This window comes from Phocoena sinus, chromosome 2, assembly GCF_008692025.1.
Source record: "Phocoena sinus isolate mPhoSin1 chromosome 2, mPhoSin1.pri, whole genome shotgun sequence".
NCBI lineage: Eukaryota > Metazoa > Chordata > Mammalia > Artiodactyla > Phocoenidae > Phocoena > Phocoena sinus.
In genome coordinates, this window is record NC_045764.1 from 165298284 (window position 1) to 165316014 (window position 17731).

Here is a 17731-nt window from a genome sequence, read left to right on the forward strand (position 1 = left end):
GCAGCCGTTTCAAAGAGAAGACTGGATCCAGACAACCATGTAAGCTTTTCCAAAGCTGGAGGAAGAATTCCATAGGTTGGGGGGCAAACTACAGATACCTTACAAAGGTCATTTCTGTTTAAACTGAAATGTGGATTTAGAATCCTAGTCTACCTGACACAGCACAATGTTGCCAGTGGTCTCAATGGTTTGATGATAAAGGAAATCGTGTAAAATGAACTAAACACAGTGTCAAGGGGAAATGTCTAGTTCCCTTGGACTAGGTCTCAGTTTGCTTTTCCACAGCTGTGACTCTTATTCCATTGGCCACAATGATCATTATGAATCAGGTTTTTAAACACATGTTGTCATAACAGAAAAATTAAAACGGGCTGATGGTTTTAAAACAAGATAACATTCATGCTGTCACATCATAAGCCACTGCACGATATCAACTACTTTTTCAAGCTAAACAAAAAGCAGCCTTCTTGCTTAAACTTATTTTGAGCATAATTAAACTGATTTTTTTCACTTTATTTGTAAAGTCTAAATTCATTAAAAAAATTTTAGGAAGTAGCCTTTATCTTGGCATGAAAATGATGAGATCAATTTTTTAAAAAAGTATTTTTACAGTCTGTCTATAAAAGCAATCAATTTACAGTGCCATATAATTAAAAGCAAGGAAAATCTGTCTATGTTTACATGCATTATTCTGGAGAAAAGGGTTAAGAGCTAGAAGGCCTCTGGATTAATTCCTTCAGTAGAGCGCTTATCCAGGACACGCTCCTCCCATTGGGATCCAAATGGTCCACCACTGTGAGATCACTGTTTTCTGTCACTCAAACTTTTATTAATGCTGCTTAAAACTCTATACATTGTACACTCTGCTTAACCAGCCATGCCACACTTTGTGTTCAATCCAACCGTGTAGCATAAACTACTGTACTCAAACTACTGCTTTAAAAAAAGTATGGCAGAAACTCTCTTGCGACTTCCACTTAGACAACTCCCAACACTAACTGGTACTCCCCTTCCGGTTGTAAAACACTGCACTGCACACTGATGCCTATAACCAGTTCACACGTGCACTGACTGCTCTCCCCACGCCGCTCAGCTGTCTGCTTCACACCAGTCACTGATACTCGTTGACTTACTTGTGTGTGCCTGTTGTATACGTTATTCTTATATAATTTAACTATATATTACATAAGCCACTGAAATGTAAATGTGAAAGAAAAGAGAAAAATGAGGTTAAAAGCTTTGAAAGAACTACATAAAGGCAAGACACTTAAGAAAAAAGAACTGCTGAAAAATTAGGTGTGGGTGAAACAACTATAAAAGGCTAGGGGAAAAAATTGTGAAAATCTAAAAGGATTCTGTATCCAGATCACTTCAAATGTATCTGGTTCTCACTCCACTTTAAGGCATTGGAAACTTAATTTTAGATGATACATTACAAGTGCGGTTTATGCAAAACAAACCATTGTTTAAGAACTTACTCTCAAAGAGTCTTGTGCCTACATGCAAAGTGAATATATATTTATATATTTTTAAGTGAAAAGTAGTATGTCCAAAGTACATATTTATATATCCTTTTAAAATGATCTTCCACTTTAACCAACTTTTTCTGGTTAGCCACAAGTACCAGTCATGTCATGAGAGAGACTCCACTAACTAAAGGATCATATTCAATGGTGCTGGAATTCATCCCTTTCTCACCCTTCCAGAATCAGGGAATCTTTTTTCTTTAACTTTTTCTTTTATATTGGAGTAGAGTTGATTAACAATAGTTTCAGGTGTATAGCAAAGTCATTCAGTTATACATATACATGTGTCTATTATTTTTCAAATTCTTTTCCCATTTAGGTTGTTACATAATATTGAGCAGAGTTCTCTGTGCTATACAGTAGGTCCTCGTTGGTTATCCATTTTAATCCCAAACCCCCTAACTCCCCCTTCCCCCAGCCCTTCCCCTGGTAACCATAAGTCCGTTTTCTAAGTCTGTGAGTCTATTTCTGGTTTGTAAATAAGTTCATCTGTATCATTTCTTTTTAGATTCCGCATATAAGCAATATCATACGATATTTCCCTTTCTCTGTCTGACTTGTTAAATCAGAATCTTGTTAAAGAGTGACTTGACCACCAACCATACTAGCTCTGCCTCTCAGCTTGCTTTCATCCTCAATCTGGTAAACATACCTTTTGTGTTGTCATCTAAATTGTTGATAAAAATATAACCCTTCTCGCTCAAAATACTTGATTTCCCATTACTCTTAAGATAAAGAAAATCCTTAATATAACCTAAATTATCTGGCTTCTACCTACCTCTCTCCACCTTCTCACCATCTCATTTTCTCACTCCTTCAGACATACAGCCTTTCCTGACTTCTCAGACTAGCACAGTTCCTCTAATTTTATACTCTCATAACACCCTGTCATAGAAATTGTCAGAAACATGAGTTTTCATTTATTTGTGTGACTGCCTCATTGTGTAGCTTCCACAGGACTGTAAATTCCACAAAACCAGGGACTATGTCCAGTTTTACTCACTTTGTATCATTAGCAAGTTCTAGAGCTGGCACACTGTAGAAACTCAAATAATGTTGAATGCATAAAAAAACAAGATAGCAAACAAAGAAAGAGCTCTGTAGCATATAGCCAAATACCCTCTTCTCAGTTGACAATTCTGATCTAAAGTTGAAGGTGGGTCTTTAGGAAAAGAAACAGTGCAAATCTGCAGTACAGACCTATATAGCTCACCCACTCTTTCCCTTTGGAGAAGGAACAATGGGCTTTCATGAAGTAATCACCTTTAATTTGGGTATTAAATATGATTCCTGACAACACTCTCTGGTGAAAGTGAGCTCAGGAAACTTAGCTGCCACCACTGTAGAAAAGGAAAATATCTTAACATGGTGACATCTGTACCTGGCCACTGCTTTGTAACCTGCCACAACTACCTAAGAACTGATTACAGTGCCTGGCCACATCCCTCTCTCATAGATAATTTAACTCGAGGAAAGATTTTTACCTTTCCACATGTGACATGAACACTGACAATCAATCCACCTGCCTTCCCCTCCATCTTTCCCTGTAGAACTTCATTCACCCCAAGTCAGCAGGGTCAGAAATGGAACCAAACAAGAAATACTCTCTTGGAACTCCACATTTCACTTGTCCTGCCCTTGGAAATTGGTACCCTTGTTAATAGGCCAGCCAAACGTACATGGTAAGTAATGCTAGGGCAGTATATGTCAAGCCCCAGGAAAACCACCATCACCGAAAGGGTTCTCAGAAGAGCAGCTTCATTTCAGTATTACCACAGCACAAACAGTACACAAAAAGCAAACACTCAAGGGGTTCAATGGTGAAACCTGACGGACCATAATTTGGTACTTGTAAAGACTCATCTGAAATATCTGATAAATTAGACCTCAGAGCTGAAGAGAAACATTACTGTCCATCCCAGTAATCCTCTAAAATCTACCCTGTGTTAAGATAGATGGACAGAAATCACCTCATTTGGACCAAAGTAGTAGATAAGTTCTACTCAGACACACACTTTAGTGAATTGAGGTTAAACCTTCTGTGTGCCACTTTTTAAAGAGACTATATACAATAAAATTATGTTTTTATTCAATAATATCTTCATATCCTTTATCAAAGATGCTAGTCTCATGATCTTATTTACTGACCACAATGAAGGAGCCATTTGATAACTTCAGCACTTGTTAAAAGTCTCTCTAGATCAGTTTTTTTTTCAAACTGTGGGCTGTGACCCATTAGTGGATGATAATATCAATTTAGTGGGTCCAACCAGCATTTTGAAACTAAAATACTAAAAAAGAACTGAATATACTAAACGTGTTTCATGAAACTTCTGTCTCCCCTTTATACACACACACATGCGTAGGTATATGTGAATGTAAACAAGTCTAAGCACATGAGAGAGGAAAAAAAGAGGGCAGTACAGAACAATGGCTAAGAACACAGACTCTGGTGCCTGACTTTGAACCCTAGATATGCTATTTAGTAACTGTACTGTAACCCTGGGCAAAACAGTAAATACAACTGTGTCTCAATTTCCTCATTAGGGACAGTAATAGTTCTTAACATCATACAGTTTGGGGATTAAATAAATTAATATAAGGATCCAGAGGAGGGCCTGGCAGATAACAAACACTACAGAAATGTTAGTGGAAAAAAAGTGTGTGTATGCGACTGCACGTCTATACACATACATAAATACACATACTGAAAAGCAATACAAAAATGTACCTATTTTGTCCTATGGGTAATAGCCAAAAAAGTTTGAAGCTACTGCTCTAGATGAATTTATATGCCTTTCCTTTTAAAAAAAAATATACAAATCATGTAGGCCAAAGAACTTTCCCTTTATACCTATCTCCTAGTAAACTCAGGGTTAAATTCAGGACTCAATTGCAGTGACTATGTCAGCCCAGATGTCTGTAACATCTATTTCACTTTCCTATTACCTTTGCTTTTGCTCTGTTTTCATCTGTTTTTGTTTTCTCTTTTTTGATTCCTTATTTTTTTTTTTCTATCTTTGGAAACGCCCTTAAATCTCTTTTTGAAAGTTGGCAGATTTTAAACGTTGAAAGTAAAATGCACTTGATTTTACATATTTATCAAACAGAAGCACTGATTCCTAAATTCTTTTATAGAATAGATAACTTAATTACACACTAAATTCCAAATACTTAAAAAAAACCCACATAACTATAAAACTAAGTATTTCAACATAATTTTAAAATAAAAAGTGAGAGAGTGTCATGGACATATATACAATACCAAATGTAAAATAGATAGCTAGTGGGAAGCAGCCACAGAGCACAGGGAGATCAGCTCGGTGCTTTGTGTCCACCTAGAGGGGTGGGATAGGGAGGGTGGGAGGGAGATGCAAGAGGGAGGAGATATGGAGATATATGTATACATATAGCTGATTCACTTTGCTACACAGCAGCAACTAACACAACATTGTAAAGCAATTATACTCCAATAAAGATGTTAAAAAATTTTTAATAAATAAATAAAGTAAAATAAAAACAGAATTTGAGACATTTAATACAACCATTTTTTTTTTAATACAACCATTTTTAAAGTTAGCCCCTGTTGCCAAGATTTGTAACATCATAAAAACAAAATGTCTAAGATTAAGAAAGGTAGACTGATTAAAACAGACTATTCTTCTAACATACAAGGAAAAGCTGTGAACCCAAAACATGCTTGATTAAATACACAGATGCTAAAGGCAAACAAGAGACACAGTAAAAACACATGAAATCATAGGCGGTAATTTTTATGAAAGAGACTGAGGTAGGCCATTTGTTTTAGGTATAAACAGTTATATCCTCTCTAGACGATATATAACACCGAGGATCTGGAAGAGACTTAATAAAAGTGCCAGGATTCTAGATGTAATCCAGTTTAAGTTTTTAAACTAACCAGGGCCATTTGACTCATTTTCTTAATTACTTTGAATGGTCAAAAACCGTTGCACAGCTGAAATTAGGACCATGAAACCCGTGCCTTTTCTCACGGATGGTGTTAGCATCTAAAAAAAGGACTTAATATGTGAGAAGGTTGAAAATAAAAAATAGTTACAGGAATGATTATCTATGGATTCCATTTATGCATACTGTACTAGCTTGAATAATTAAAGACTAATTGTATAATATCTTCTAGATCAGCACTTTCTAATTTCAGAGAAAGCACTAAGACAGTACGTGCATTAGTCAAGCTAATAACTGCATGTGTGTATGTGGCCGCTGCCGACTCCTGACTATCTCCACATGGATGACCCACGTAATCCATATGGCATTTCTTATCCCTGGTCCCAGATGACTTGAAAACCAGAGATTCTGGTCCATCAGGAAAAAAGAAAAAGCCACAAAAGAAACCATGTCCCGCTGTGAGGTCTAGACTTGAATTGACTACCCATGGAATGTGATTACCAGAGGACCTTACTAAAAGGAAAATACAGGAAAACAAGGAAATATGGACGAAGAAGCACATTCATAATCATTCTGTTTATATCTCAACAAACAAGCTATTTGAGTACAAAAGGCTTGCCTCCTCACTCTTGCTCCAAAACTTCCCAGGGTTCAGGCTGAACCGAAACTGCAGCTTAGACCACATGCTGCTTAGGCTCTTCCTCTGTCCTTGCTACTCCCCTCACTCTCTCCTGAGAGCATTCCTGCAATAAATCAAGTGCGCCCAAATCCTTGTCCCAGGCTCTGCTTCTAGCAAATGTGACCTACAACAGCATCAGGAATAAGTCAAATTGTACTTATACTAGGGAGACAGTGTCAACCAACATGTTCAAATAGAATCATCTTTTGATTGTGGTATAAAACATCACAAACATTTGACCTCTAAGATTTCCTTAAACACTGAAGCAGAAGGTATAGTGGGTACACACAGATGCAAAATTATAAACCTTTTTGAATGATAATTTTGACAATTTAATGAATACAGGCTTTTAAAAGTACTATTTTAATAGGGATACTTTCCAAACACCTAAGCGAATTAAATGACAAACGATGACTAAGTCATAATACTGTTTAAAACAGTCTTTATATGCCTCAACCACAGTTTTTTTCCCTTTGATCATATGGCCAAAAAGTAGCTGTGTCTTTAAGTTGCCTAGTGCAATTCCTAGCACCATCTAGTGACAAATTACCCAGAAAAAGAAATGTGTCTTATTTAACAAATAAGATACGTTTCTGAAAAGTCTGCGGTAAAAAAATACATACGTATATATTCTAAAAGGCTGTCTTGTTGGGGATGATTTTCACAGTCTGGGACCAAGGAGCAAAGACCTATCAGAGTTAACATTTCAAGGATGCCACTTAGGCTGGGGTAAACAACCCCATAATAATCTCTCCTACTTGATAGTGTTTCCACAGAACAGCTTGCAGCATCTCCTGCTGATTACATGACCACCCCCCCGATCCCCAGCCAAAAATAAAAACAAAAAAATAAAAATCCACAGGATAAAGAAAAAGTAACCTTCTTACGAGGGCACCAGGGACTGAGGGAAACACAAATGGTTGCTGCTCAACAGACATTATGGGAGGCAAGGCCTTTTGAATCTCTCTACTCTGCCAGCACTCATTTGAAGATTTCATAAACCCAGAAATAAACATTAAATGAAGGCCATATTATTCAATTTTCAAGTTTGTACGTAATATATCGTTTTGTTAAATGCTCACCACTCTTTCCTCAGCACCCAAACAGTACTTGCCTCTTAATAAAACATGTGAATGAATGAATCCCAAGAGCAATGGGAATGAAGTGAAAGGTTTTAAATAGAGAAGTGACATGATCAAACTTATACCTAAGAAAGATCACTCTGGTTGTAGTATGGAGAACAGATTAGGAAGGAACAGCCTGAAACCCGGAAGATCTTTTGGTAGTTGCATGTCCCTATTTATTGCTGGACATATTTTAGGCTTTACAATAAAATATTTGTTAAGAAATGACTATCACTTATGTATCAAGCTAATCTGAGACACTGGTAATGCATTATACTAGCTCTTTTAGAAGGTGGCCTTCTTTCCCTTTCAGATATATAAATAGGTAAAATTTACAATGTCAGGGAATCTAAATGTTTTATTACTCATTTTATGCATATTTTAGCATAAGACTGTTAACCTAACATACAAAAGGTTGTTCAGAACCTAAAATGTTTGAGTAGTTAAGAGAAGAAAACAAAGAAAGAAACACAGTCTTCATTTGACATATTATTTTGAATGTAATATACAAATCCACTTTTTAGAAATGCTAATAAAATTTCAACTAACATCACTTATGAAATATTTGTTAGATTTTTATTATTAGAAATATAACTTTAGTTGAAATTTCTCCCAGATATGCTAACACAGTGACTACATGAAAGAACTAATAGGGCTTCCCTGGTGGCACAGTGGTTGAGAGTCCACCTGCCGATGCAGGGGACGCGGGTTCATGCCCCGGTCCAGGAAGATCCCACATGCCGCGGAGCGGCTGGGCCCGTGAGCCATGGCCGCTGAGCCTGCGCATCCGGAGCCTGTGCTCCGCAACGGGAGAGGCCACAACAGTGAGAGGCCTGCGTACCGCAAAAAAAAAAAAAAAAAGAAAGAACTAATAATCTATCCTTAATAAGTCCTAAATAATTTTGTTTTTCTAATTTAGGGTGCAGCTTTAAAGTGGAGTTCCCTGTTGAATAAATAACCGCAAATGATGGTTATTTAGCAATTGGCAATTCATATTGATTATTTCATTGATATTATCACAACATTGTGAGATAGGTACTATTAACTTAGGCCAATAGGCACTTAGGCTCACAGAGTTCATGTGATTTACCCAAGGAACACCAGTAGGCAATGATAATGTCAAGATTCAAACCTGAGTCTTCTAAGTCATCCTTGATATCCAAGTACTTCACAACTATGAATGCACCAAAATTAGAAGAGAAAAATCAACTCAGCTGCACCCTTTACAGTTACAGGACAAAATTTATCTTTTTTGCCATAATGACAAAAAATCTCTGAAGTACAGATCTAGTATGATGAATAAAGAAAATTCAAAGAGAATACATGTTCCACTTCATTAAGCATCAGAATTACGAGTAATGCACACAATGGGTACATTTAAAGACTTTCTTCTCTACTTAGATGTCTCAAAGAAAGCAAAATCGTTAAAAGGAAGGCAGCAGAAAAGGAGAGAAATTAGAAAGAATCATTACTCCCACAAGCAACAAAATTTCATCATGAAACAAAATAATTCTAAAAGATGAACCAAAGATACTTCCTGAATTTGGGAGTATCAACCTCAAGAACAACACTAGAGACAAAAGCATGAATTATATACTTGTTAGACTATTATTATACTTCATACTGTTATGGGCTATGGGGAGGGAGGCGGGAAATAGGGTTGGAAACATATATAAGGATGATCTTAAGAGTTCGCAATCTAGAGGAAAAATATAGCAGATGTGAAGGAAGATTCAGAGAACCACTCACTGCCATTTCTCTACCAAGGACTTTCAGTGCCACAATTCAGAGAATGAAGCAATTCAGAACGATTCGGATAGGTGGAAAAGAGAAGGAGAACTAAGGTAGGGGAACAAGATAAGGCAGGGCCTCAGAGGATGGGAAAGTACACATTATTATAGGGGAGTAAAAGAAAATCAACCAGACTAGTAAGTAGGTGGAATATTGGGGTAACTGGAGAAAAAATACAGAGCTAAGCCTGAAAGTAAGGCAAGAATTTGGACTTGAATAATAACTAGGAAGAAAGCACTATAAGTTCTGAAACAGGAGAATAGCATGATAATGTTGAATTTTAATGAGGCTGCATATTATTTATAACAGAATATGTATAAAATGCATAAAATGGAAGAGAGAACTTGCAGAAAGACCAATTTTGAAAACCTTAACAACAATCCATGTATAAGGTAATATGAGCCATGGCACTAAGAACAGAAAAGGTAAATCCAAGGGTCATTTTGAAAGAAAAATTATAGGATTTTGTGAGAAACAAGAAAAAAAGTCAAAATAGAGAAGGATCAAAAATTATTTCCAAGTTTCTAGCTCAGGAAACTAATTAACAAGATTAGCATAGATCAAAAGAAACAAGATAGCTGAAAAGATATAAATCAATACTCTGAGTAAAAGAGAGATTTTTTTCATGAATATTACATGTATTTAAGTATGAGATCAAAAAGTAAATCTTTCATTTTCCAATATTCTACAAAGTCTTCAAGATATTGGATGAATAGCATTTTTTCTGGTTCAAAATACATAAAACTTAAATCATCAGAAGAGTTCTCAGTTTCACTTCCAAAGAAAGCCTGACATGACACATAAAGACATCTGATGAGGCTTTTCTATTATCCTAAGTAGTTCTGGAAAAAATTAGCTTAAAATGGTAATGAAACTGAAATTTTTGAATAAAAATTGAGATTTTATTATATTCATAATAAAAGTTTCCACCTACTCCATTTAGTCATCAAAACTGTGATTTTAAATACAGAAACACCTACAATGACACTTCTTAGTTATTCCATCTTCTCATAAGAGCAAGAAACTGTCAGCTGACGAAAAGGAAAAGCAATATCCATGGCTAACGAACCAGTTACAGGAAGAAGCACGAAATGAAAATGCAAGTAAAGCATTACTGGTAAACTCTTTTCTCACCTTTGCAGAATTATCTTAAAGATCTGCCTATGATAGAGCCACTCAAAAAGTTGAGGTAAATAATGAGACAAAGTGTTATATATGTTGAAAGAAAACACATACAAGGTTTGTCTTATAAATCTGATATTAAATTTAAAATGTTTTTTAATTAAAAGAATTTTTAACTGACCTGTAATTTTTCTTCCTCATACTCTGTGTGTTTTTGGAATCAAGGTTATACTAGCCTTGTACAATGAGTTGGAAGAAATAACTCCACTTTTTCTGTCCTCTGAAAGAATTTGTGGAAGATTAGAATTATCTATGCCTTGAATGTTTGGCAAAACTCATTTTTGAAACTGTACCAAGTGTTTTCCTAGCAGGAAGATTTTTACTTACTGACCAATTTCTTTAAGAATTATAGGACTGGGCTTCCCTGGTGGCACAATGGTTAAGAATCTGCCTGCCAGTGCAGGGGAAAAGGGTTTGAGCCCTAGTCCAGGAAGATCCCACATGCCGTGGAGCAACTAAGCCCGTGCGCCACAACTACTGAGCCTGCGCTCAAGAGCCCACGAGCCACAACTACTGAGCCCACGAGCCACAAGTACTGAGCCCATGTGCTGCAACTACTGAAGCCCACGTGCCTAGAGTCCATGCTCCACAACAAGAGAAGCCACTGCAATGAGAAGCCCACACAGCGCAATGAAGGGTAACCCCCGCTCGCCACAACCAGAGAAAAGGCAGCACGCAGCAACGAAGACCCAACACAGCCAAAAAAAAATCATTAATTAAAAAAAGAATTACAGGACTATTCAGGTTTTCTATTCTTTTTTCAATCAATTTGGTCTCTTACACATTTCAAGATTCATGTGCATGTTAAAATTTGAGGAACACTACCTCAGACCACTAAATTCCTATCAACGCCCAAATTATGTGCTATTTTTGTCCAATATTTCAATTTTCTTTTTTTAACCCCACAAATTAGACATTTCAACTATGGTTTTACACAGTCAATATTGTTTAGATCTTCTTTATTCACCAACACTTTTTTCATCCTAGAATCTCTCCTGAGATCACTTTCCTTCTCCCTAAAATTATATCCTTTAGAAATTCTTTTAGTGAGGATGTACTGGTGGAAAACACACTAGCTTTTGTGTGTCTGAAAATGTCTATTTTGCCCTCACTTTTGGAAAACAGTTTTGCTGGGTTTGCAATTCTAAATTGACAGTTATTTTTTCTGGGCATTTTGTAGATATTCTTCCACTCTCCTACGGCATTCATGCTTGCTGTTGAAAAATCATTTGTTAATCTACTCATTATTCCTCTATAAATATGCCTTTTCTCTCTGGTTGCTTTTAGGGTATTTCTCTGTCTCTGATGTTCATCAGTTTCTCTGATGTATCTAGGTAATAATTTCTTTATACTTGTCTGCTTGGGATTTTCTGTTTCCTAGATCTGCAAATTTATATGCTTAATCAATCCTAGAAAATTCTCAGCTATTATCTCTTTGAATAGGACTTCTCCCCACTCTACTGGCTCTTTCTGGTATTCTGATTAGACAAATTTATATGCTGACAAGACCAGCCACATAATTGGCAGGCTCAGTGCAAAATGAAAATGTGGGGTGCCTTGTTCATGAATTATTTAGAATATCAGAACAGTGAAAGCAGAGCATTAAACCAAACATGAGGCTCTTCTAGTGCAGGGATCTCTGCACCTGCACAAGTCATATGCCCATGAGTTCCTGACTTCAGAGCAGCGAGAACAGTGATAGCAAAAACTGAGAAGGCACAAGGAAGTATAAAGCAGAATATCAAGATCACCTAACATCTCACCACCCAGGGACAGCCACACTGTTATCATCTTGGTGCACAGATCAGAGATTTTTCTATATATTTACATGTAGACATTTATTCACACAATTTTTATACTATGGAAATGGTATATTGTACATTCTCTTCTATAGTCTTTTCTCAAATTTATTACATTATGGAGATCTTTTAAAAATGTTAGTAAATACAGATCATTTCAATCCTATTGTACAGATAACAGAACATATAGATGCATGTTCATTTAACCAAATTCATGCCATTAGGTTTCCAAAGAGTCTTGAACTTTTCATTATTAAAAATGATGAGCATGGACTATCAATAAAGTTGAGTGAGGATTGACTGAATCAATCAGTATAAAGCACTTCACAGAGTACTTGGCAAGTAGCAAGCTCTCCATAAATGTTAGTGGTTTTTTAAAAATATTGTGTCCTGTGTAAAAACTGAATTAATTTACATTCCCAACAGCAGGGTAAGAGAGATTGGTTTTTCTTGATCCTTACCAATTCCTTTAAATTTTGCCTTTTGTATTTCTTTACCAATTCCTTTAAATTTTGCCTTTTGTATTTCTTCTATGAATGCTTTGTTCACATTCTTAGTTCTCCTGTTGGATTCCTGATGCTTTTTAAAGATTAACTGATTTCTGTATTGGGGATATCAATCCTTTGTCATAAGGATATCAAGTACTTTTTTTTCCTTAAAAAAAAAAGAATTAAGACTTACCTCCAGTTCCTAGGACCTTTAGGAGCTCGAAATTTTCAATCCCCACCTTCTCTGCATGTCCTGTTAAATTAGCTAAAAAAGAAAGAGAAAAAAAAATAATTAAGGGGATCAGCAATAGGAGGGGGCCCACAGGGGCTTCCTGAGGTACCAGCAGTGTTTTATTTCTTGAGTTGGGTGGTTAAACCAGGATTCACTTTATAATTATTCGTTAAAATGTACAGCTATGTTCTGTGTAATTTTCTGTATGTTACATATTATGATAAAACATTTTTTATTTAAAATTTTTTTAAAATTACTGATTTGTTTTTGTGGGGTTTTTTAAAAAAACTTTTTTTGGGGGGGCTGCACCGGGTCTTAGTTGCAGCACGTGGGATCTTCATTGCAGCATGTGGACTCCTAGTTGTGGTATGCAGACTTCTTAGTTGCGGCATGCGAACTCTTAGTTGCGGCATGCATGCAGGATCTCGTTCCCTGACCAGGGATGGAACCCGAGCCCCCTGCATTGGCAGCGCAGAGTCTTACCCACTGGGCCACCAGGGAAGTCCCACAATAAAACTTTTTTTAGAATTCAGTAACTATATAACATTTGTATCAAAGGTTAACATAAAAATAAAGTGCTCTACTTTATTAAAATAAAGACTCTCTAAAAGTCTAAAGTCTTTAAAAATAAAGACTCTCGGGGCCTCCCTGGTGGCACAGTGGTTGAGAGTCCGCCTGCCGATGCAGGGGACACGGGTTCATGCCCCGGTCCGGGAAGATCCCACATGCCGCAGAGCGGCTGAGGCCATAACAGTGAGAGGCCCGCGTACCGCAAATAAATAAATAAAGACTCTCTACTGACCAGATAATCTGAAAATGAACACAAATTCTAACATGTAGATAGATATGTAGTAGAGAGAAAATTGGACAGATTTAGAAGATGCATTCATTTATGCAAACAAATATTTACTGATTATAAATGCCATTCCCAGGCTCTAGGCTGGACTCCACTCCCATTTCTGTCACCAAGCACTTGAACATGATGTAGCCTGAACTGATTACCTGACCACCCTGCATCTCAGTTCCCTCATCTTTGAGGTGAAAGCACTGGTCTCAGTGAATTCTAAGATCTCTGCCAGCTCTAAAATTCTAGGACTATGTTTAAAAATATAAACTCTTCAAAGACATATTCTGTAGTAAATAAACAAAATTAGGATACCTTATAAATGAGCATCTTCCAGAGCATACTCCAATGAATTCTGATCCTATCCTATGAAATGTTAATAGGTGTTATGTTTGGGGGGAAGGTGGGGAAAGAGTGCTCTGGTTGAATAAATTTGGAAATAGCTTAAACAAGGTTTAACAAGTTTCTTTAACACTGAACCTCACAGATCCTGCACCATAAAAAATGCATGTGGATCTTCAAGATTGCGATACTTATATTTGACAAATTTATTGGACCATGAATTACTTTTTATGGTAATAACCTATTCATATTGTGTGAACCAGCATTCTGTGATAAGAAAGACATGATTAAGAAAGGCTTGGTCCAAATCCTAGTTCTACCACTTAAAAGCTCTGTGACCTTGAACAAATTACTTAATTTCTCTGTGTTTCATATCCCTGTAGTGTAAAATGGGGATAATAAAAATTCCTACCCTCAAAGCATATTGGTGTCTACAATTTACTTTGAAATGCATTTTTATTGGGTTGGCCGAGAGGTTTGTTCGTTTTTTTCCGCAAGATGGCTCTAGTAGCACTTAGTTGTCTTTAACTTCATTCAAAACAGTTTTGTTAGATTGTATGTGACAGCTGTCATATCAGCATGCATTTAAAAAAAGACATTAAAATTGCTGAATTTTTGTGTAGCCATTTTAATATTGAAGATGGAAGAAAAAAGCAACATTTTCAGCATATTATGCTTTATTATTTCAAGAAAGGTAAAAACGCAATTGAAACACAAAAAAAAGATTTGTGCAGTGTATGGAAAAGGTGCTGTGAATGGTCAAACGTGTCAAAAGTTGTTTGTGAAGTTTCGTGCTGGAGATTTCTCGTTGGATGATGCTCCACGGTTGGGTAGACCAGTTGAAATTGGTAAGGATCAAATTGAGACATTGACTGAGAACAGTCAACATTATAGCATGTGGGAGATAGCCAACATACTCAAAATATCCAAACTGAGCGCTGAAAATCATTTGCACCAGCTTGGTTATATTCATCGCTTTGATGTTTGGGTTCCACGTAAGTTAAGTGAAAAAAATCTTCTTGACCGTATTTCCGCATGTGATTCTCTACTTAAATGTAATGAAAACGTTCCGTTTTTAAAACAATTGTGATGGGCAATGAAAAGTGGATACTGTATAATAATGTGGAACGGAAGAGATCATGGGGCAAGCGAAATGAACCACGACAAACCACACCAAAGGCCGGTCTTCATCCAAAGAAGGTGATGTTGTGTATATGGTGGGATTGGAAGGGCGTCCTCTATTATGGGCTCCTTCTGGAAAACTAAACGATTAATTCCAACAAGTACTGCTCCCAATTAGACCAACTGAAAGGGGCACTCGACAAAAAGCGTCCAGAATTAGTCAACAGAAAATGCATAATCTTCCATCAGGATAATGCAAGACCACGTGTTTCTTTGATGACCAGGCAAAAACTGTTACAGCTTGGCTGGGAAGTTCTGATTCATCCACAGTATTCACCAGACATTGCACCTTCGGATTTCCATTTATTTTGGTCTTTACAAAATTCTCTTAATGGGAAAAATTTCAATTCCCTGGAAGACTGTAAAAAGCATCTGGAACAGTTCCCTGCTCAAAAAGATAAAAAGTTTTGGGAAGATGGAATTATGAAGTTGCCTGAAAAATGGCACAAGGTAGTGGAACAAGAGGGTGAATATGTTGTTCAATAAAGTTCTTGGCGAAAATGAAAAATGTGTCTTTTATTTTTGCTTAAAAACTGAAGGCATTTTTTGGCCAACCAAATAAAAGGATGGATTGATGGACACATATAGATATGGACAGATATGTGATAAAGAAAATACAACAAAATGTTAACTGCAGAATCTGGATAGTGAGTGTAAGGATATTCAGCATACAACTCTCAAATTCTCTTTATTACATTTGAAAATGTTCACAATAAAATGGCACATAATAAAATAATACCTACCTCATTGGGTTGTGATGAGGATTGTATGAGCTTAATTCACACAGTGTTAGCTGTGTTCTAATAATATTATTAGTGTTTGTAAATAAATTAATGCTTTGGGACTACAATTTTATGAAAATTAGACCCAACTAAGAACTTCTAAAATTAAAAGTTTCAGGGGGATAAGTAATTTCAGTGTCTTTCTGATTTAACTAAACATAACTTTAAAAAATATTTTTAATTGTGGTTAAAAACACATAACACAAAATTTACCATATTAACCATTTTTAAGCATCAATACAGTAGTGTTAACTATAGGTACATTGCTTACAACAGATCTCTAGAATTTTTTCACCTTGCAAAACAAACTCCATTGAACCATTCCTCTTTTCCCTCTCTTCCAAGCTCCTGGGAACCACCATTCTACTTTCAGTTCCTAAGAGTTTGACTATTCATGCATAATTTCATAGTGGGAACAAATCAGTGTACATGGCCCTGCCTCAAGCTCACACTGGCTTCAATATAAATCTAAAACGAATACCAAAAACATAGGTAGTATCTTAAAGTAAACACACAACAGCATATCCTCCTGTAGTATGTCAAGCAGGCTATAGCAAAAGTGAAGCTCACAGGAAACCATCACTTTTGAAATAATGATTGGCTCTAATTGAATGTTAAATTCTGTTATTTTACTGTGCAAGATTTTTGCAGTTTAAGACATTATTGAAGAGTCAAATGTTACAAATTATCAATCCTGTTTCTCGCTGTTAGGAGCCATCTTTTATTTACTGTGAGATGTGTATAGGCCCAGCTTTCCAAAAGCATTGTCCAAATACTATTTCTCCCATATCTATATTTGCAGCTGGACTAGGAAGACAAGGAACTATCTTTTGATACACAGACACTTCAGCCTTTCTACACTAACCACAGAATTATTCTCAGAGGAAATTAAAAGAGGCCACAGATTAATTACACTTGGTTCTACAAAGCATACCATCCTGGAAAGCCTGATCATTCACAAAGATTGTTCATATAATCTGTGAAGGCCTGCTTTTGTTCATAATCTACTACCTCTATTATTTGGTTTCTGACATAAATTAACACTTTGTCTGCAAAGGGAGCTCAAGGCTTCCCCAACCTCCAATCCTGGGGAGAAGGAACTGACAGAGCTCAAGATGAACAGCACTGATGCCTTCGGTATTTGGGGAAGGAGTCGTCACAGTGGTAAATGTTTCCCCAGGAGGAAGAGGTTAGCTCTGCTTTCTTCAAGGTATGTACTCTTTGGAATCTCCTCTCTTGGCCTTAGCTGTGGACGAGTTTATTTACTCTTTATATTGCTTTTCTATCAAAATTGTTACCTGGTGGCTGGTGAGTTAAGGTAGAGCTTGGGAGAGGGTCTTCCCTCCCTCATACCTTAAGCCCCAGGTCCTAGGAATTCTGGGTTTGAAAAGAGTTTAGCCCTAGGCTTATAAAAACACACTTTATCCACCTCGAGTTTCTCCGAGAATTTATCTTTCCTGGCCTTTCCTTGATTAAGAATGGTTAGATTCCAGTGAACAAGCTTAGAGAGTAGTATCTGCTTAGGGCAAAGGGCCCCTGTGGCCCAGTGCAGCTCACCAGGTCAATGATTCACTCTGGGGTAAGGGACCAAAGATCAAGCTTGACAAAATGTACTCCTTTGCTTTACTCTGTCTTATCTTAACCTCAGTTGGGGCCCAAGCAGATGCAATAGGGTTTTTTACCCAAAGTTCATAGCTTACATTAGGGTTCACTCTTGGTGTTGTACGTTCTATGGGTTTGGACAAATGAATCCACCATTGTAGTATTTATATCATTCAGAGTAGTCACTGCCCTAAAAATCCTCTGTGCAGGTTTTTGTGTGGACATGAGTCT

At 36.7% G+C, this 17731-nt stretch overlaps 1 protein-coding gene across 2 annotated transcripts in view; it reads right to left on the reverse strand.

Annotated features, from left to right (window-relative positions):
* RPS6KA5 (ribosomal protein S6 kinase A5) overlaps positions 1-17731 on the reverse strand; it is a 181417-nt gene that overhangs the window by 107652 nt on the left and 56034 nt on the right. For both annotated transcript variants that reach the window (XM_032621161.1, XM_032621162.1), the window contains exon 2: positions 12710-12781. In XM_032621161.1, coding sequence (XP_032477052.1) covers positions 12710-12781 — 72 coding nt within the window. The remainder of the gene's footprint in view (positions 1-12709; positions 12782-17731) is intronic.